The sequence below is a fragment of the Podarcis gaigeae genome (assembly GCF_964106915.1).
Source record: "Podarcis gaigeae genome assembly, chromosome: 6".
Classification (NCBI taxonomy): Eukaryota; Metazoa; Chordata; class Lepidosauria; order Squamata; family Lacertidae; genus Podarcis; species Podarcis gaigeae.
In genome coordinates this window covers 37,320,238-37,324,019 of record NC_139682.1, presented here as the reverse complement: position 1 = coordinate 37,324,019, position 3,782 = coordinate 37,320,238, and the positions used below count along the sequence as shown (strand labels likewise).

The window sequence follows — 3,782 nt, the reverse complement described above, 5'->3', positions numbered from 1 at the left end:
TGATACCTCGGGTTACATACGCTTCAGGTTACATACGCTTCAGGTTACACACTCCGCTAACCCAGAAATAGTGCTTCAGGTTAAGAACTTTGCTTCAGGATAAGAACAGAAATCGGTGTTCGACGGTGCGGCAGCAGCAGGAGGCCCCATTAGCTAAAGTGGTGCTTCAGGTTAAGAACAGTTTCAGGTTAAGAACGGACCTCCAGAATGAATTAAGTACTTAACCCGAGGTACCACTGTAGGTGATTTGGTTTGTGAACTTTGCCTTGGAAGCAGAACGTGTTCCTCTTCCTGTTGAGTGTGTTCCATTTGTAAATTGAGTCCCCCACTGCTATGGGAAAGCACGCCTTGGTTTAAGAATGCTTTGGTTTAAGAACGGACTTCCGAAATGAATTAAGTTTGTAAAACAAGGTACCACTAGTAGAACCTCTACTTACAACTGCCTCAGGTTACAAACGCTTCAGGTTACAAACTCCGCTAGCCTGGAAGAGTTACCTCGAGTTGAGTACCATGCCCCAGGATGAGAATAGAAATCGTGCGCCAGTAGCGCAGCGGCAGCAAGAAGCCCCATTAGTGAAAGCACGCCTCTAGTTAAGAACAGTTTCAGGTTAAGAACGGACCACCAGAATGAATTAAGTTTGTAATTAGAGGTGCCACTGTAACTGGGTGGCAGGAATGTCGAGTTGGAGACAGAAGTATGGGGCCTTCTTTGGAATCTACTGCCCGTTGTTGCCGCTTTTATTTATTTTCATTTGTTAAATTTATATACCACCCTTCATCAAGAGACCACAAGAAAGTTTATAACATAGAACACATAATAAAAAGGCAATAACCCACCCCTCCTCACTTTAAAAGGCTATTGATTTGCAGGTGAAGAGGATTTTTTTCACCAGGTGCCTCACTGTAAAGGGCACATTTATGTCCTGGCACTTAAATGTTTTAACTTCCTCTTAAATATTTCTTTCACATAAAAACCAAGTTTGTAACTTCCTGTCAGGTTGGATGTTACTACATTGTTTCCTAAAGTTACCTCACCCCTTTATTGCTACATTTCATGGAAGTTGTTAAAATAAGATTTTTTTGAAAACTTCTTAGTAACCAACGTAACAGAGGGTGCCTAGGAACCTGTCATGAACAGCGATCAAAATGCCATCCTTATCAAGCATGAGATGCTATCAGAAGCTTCAGGAAACCTATTGATAAAGTTAAATGATTTCTTTATCTTACAGATTTTCATTTCCTGTATTATCTTTATTTAAAGTACAGACCTTCACACACACACACACACACACACACACACACACGGCTTGTGCCAGTGTTTTTTCCCCTCGTTTTTTTTCATATGGTTTTGTTTTTTTTATATGGTTTTTTTTGTTTTGTTTCATAGCAACTTGCCAAAGCAGGTTGGAATGTGTGAAGCATTAACAGGAACTATTTTACTTTGTGGGTTCCCGCATGAAAGCTACTCTTTGAGAGGCAGAGTACAAGAGAACAGCTTACTTAACTTCTGCAATTCTACAAGGTATCGGGAAGAGTTTTTTTTTTTTAAAAAAAAGACCAGTTAGCGCATGAGAGGAAGCCTTAGATTCCAACTCTTCTACATTGGGCTCTTGCTCTGTGAGGGCACCATAACTCCATAAGTTGAAGAGGACCGAGAGAAGTTTGTCCATGAATACTTTGCACATTGTCTACATCATCGTTGAGGTGCTGATAGCAGTGACTGCCACTTTAGGAAATGCTCTAGTGATCTGCGTGGTGAGACGGATCCCGGCCTACCAGAACACCACTTTTTACTTCATCGTGTCCTTGGCACTGGCTGATATTGCCGTTGGGGTCCTTGTTGCCCCTCTGGCCGTTGTGCTGAGGCTGGAGGTTGTTCTCCACTTCTACGCTTGCCTTTTCATCTGCTGCATCTTGATGATCTTTTGTCACGCTTCCATCATGTCCCTGCTGGCCATTGCAACAGACCGATATCTGAGAGTGAAACTGGCCATACGGTGAGTACCATGAAGTCATGGCTGTGGATTTTCACTGGAAAAGTTACAATATATCCCATGCACCAAAGTAATGCTCCTTGTGCTTTCTCCCAGCCTGCCGAAAATGAAAAAGTCTGTGACAAATCATAGTATAAGGATGGTGCTGCAAGCAGAATCCCATCTGTAAAATATTTTAAACTAACCTGCTTTTTCAAATAGATACAAAGCAATGGTCACACGGAGAAGAATCTGGGCGGCTCTGAGTTTCTGCTGGATCACGTCTCTGTTGGTGGGGCTCGTGCCCATGTTTGGATGGAACCTAAGGAAGCCTGAAAACCCCATCTACTTGAAGTGTTCTTACCCAACGGTGATGAGCATGGATTACGTGGTGTACTTCAGCTTCTTCTCCTGGATCCTTGTCCCACTGCTGATCATGTGTGCTCTCTACTCAGAGATCTTCAACATCCTCCAAACAAAGCTGAAACAAAATGCAACATGCATGAAAGGAACACGGATCCTTTATGGGAGGGAGTTCAAAATGATCAAATCTTTGGCTCTGGTTCTCTTCTTGTTCATTGTGTGCTGGCTGCCTCTGCTCATTATCAACTCCGTCTCACATTTCTGCCAAACATGTCGTGTCCCCCTGCCGGTGTTAGATGTGGCCATTCTACTCTCCCATGCCAATTCTTCCTTAAATCCCATTGTGTATGCCTTGAGAATCAAAAGGTTCCGAAAAATGTATATCTTGATTTTGAAAACCCATGTCTTCTGCCTGAAACAAGAACCAGACACATCTAAAATGGAGAACACGTCCTCGGATCAGGTGATAGAAGAAAGTATCTGAAAAACACTGGAAGAGTATTTCCTCACCAAAATTCCTTGTTTCCTTCCTTCCACAGTGTGAGTATTTAATATGACTGAATGAGAGACTCCAAGATAGTTGGAACACTGTAAATTCCATGCCCTCCCACATTTGTTAGATAACATTTGATTTCATTACTTTAATACTATAAAAATGCAGGTCTGTTTGTTGCAGAATAAGGAAATCAATGAAAACAGGGCACAGTCATAGGTCTGGTGGCTAGTGTGGTCTATTAATTAATTTTTGAAACGTTAACTTTAAAGTTGGTATTGAAAATTACCAGCACAGGTTAGGGCCTGGTTGTCATAGGGACTGCATTCTCTTTCCTGTGTTCTCCATTCAACATCTGAGATCCTTTTCCATCTCATTCTCCAACTGAAGCATGACAGGTGACCAGAAGCAGCAGAGCCTTTCCAGATGTGGCACCAACCTTATGGAATGTCCTTCTCAGGGCAGCCCACATGGCTCTCATCATTAAGCTTTTTTGTTTTTGTTTTGCTTAATTTGCTGGTCCAGCAGACTGCTTTGGGAAGCTGACTGCTGGCTTTTCCCTGTTCTTCATGCCACTGTGATGGAGCAATGCCTTTTTTAAAATGGATTTTTGTATCCCGCTTAGATACTTTAAAATATTAAGTGGTTTAGAAATGCAAAGAAAGATTGGCAAGGAGAAGCCACATCTTCTGGTCTATCCAAATGGGCTTTCATGTTCTTTGTTAGCAATTTTAGGAACCTGACCTCTCAGTTTCTCTCATGCTCTGCCGTTCTCCTTCAGTTCCATTGGCATGTAACAAAGCTTATCATGAACTAACCAGTTTCCCAGAACAAACCCTGGCTTAATTCACCATCCTTTTCATTACTGGTTGAATTTTGCTTGTACTGATGATGTTTAGTCTCTTTGGGGACATAGTTTCAAATGCATGTCACTTCCTGATGTGCACATTGCC

The 3,782-nt window shown here is 42.1% G+C and overlaps 1 protein-coding gene across 1 annotated transcript; it reads left to right on the top strand.

Annotated features, from left to right (window-relative positions):
- Positions 1-1,365: 1,365 nt before the first annotated feature.
- On the top strand, positions 1,366-3,574 carry LOC310847469 (adenosine receptor A3-like). Its single transcript, XM_083745279.1, has 2 exons — positions 1,366-1,997; positions 2,196-3,574. The coding sequence occupies exons 1-2, from the start codon at positions 1,669-1,671 to the stop codon at positions 2,818-2,820; spliced, it is 954 nt and encodes a 317-aa protein (XP_083601405.1). The 5' UTR covers positions 1,366-1,668; the 3' UTR covers positions 2,821-3,574.
- The last annotated feature ends 208 nt before the right edge of the window (positions 3,575-3,782 follow it).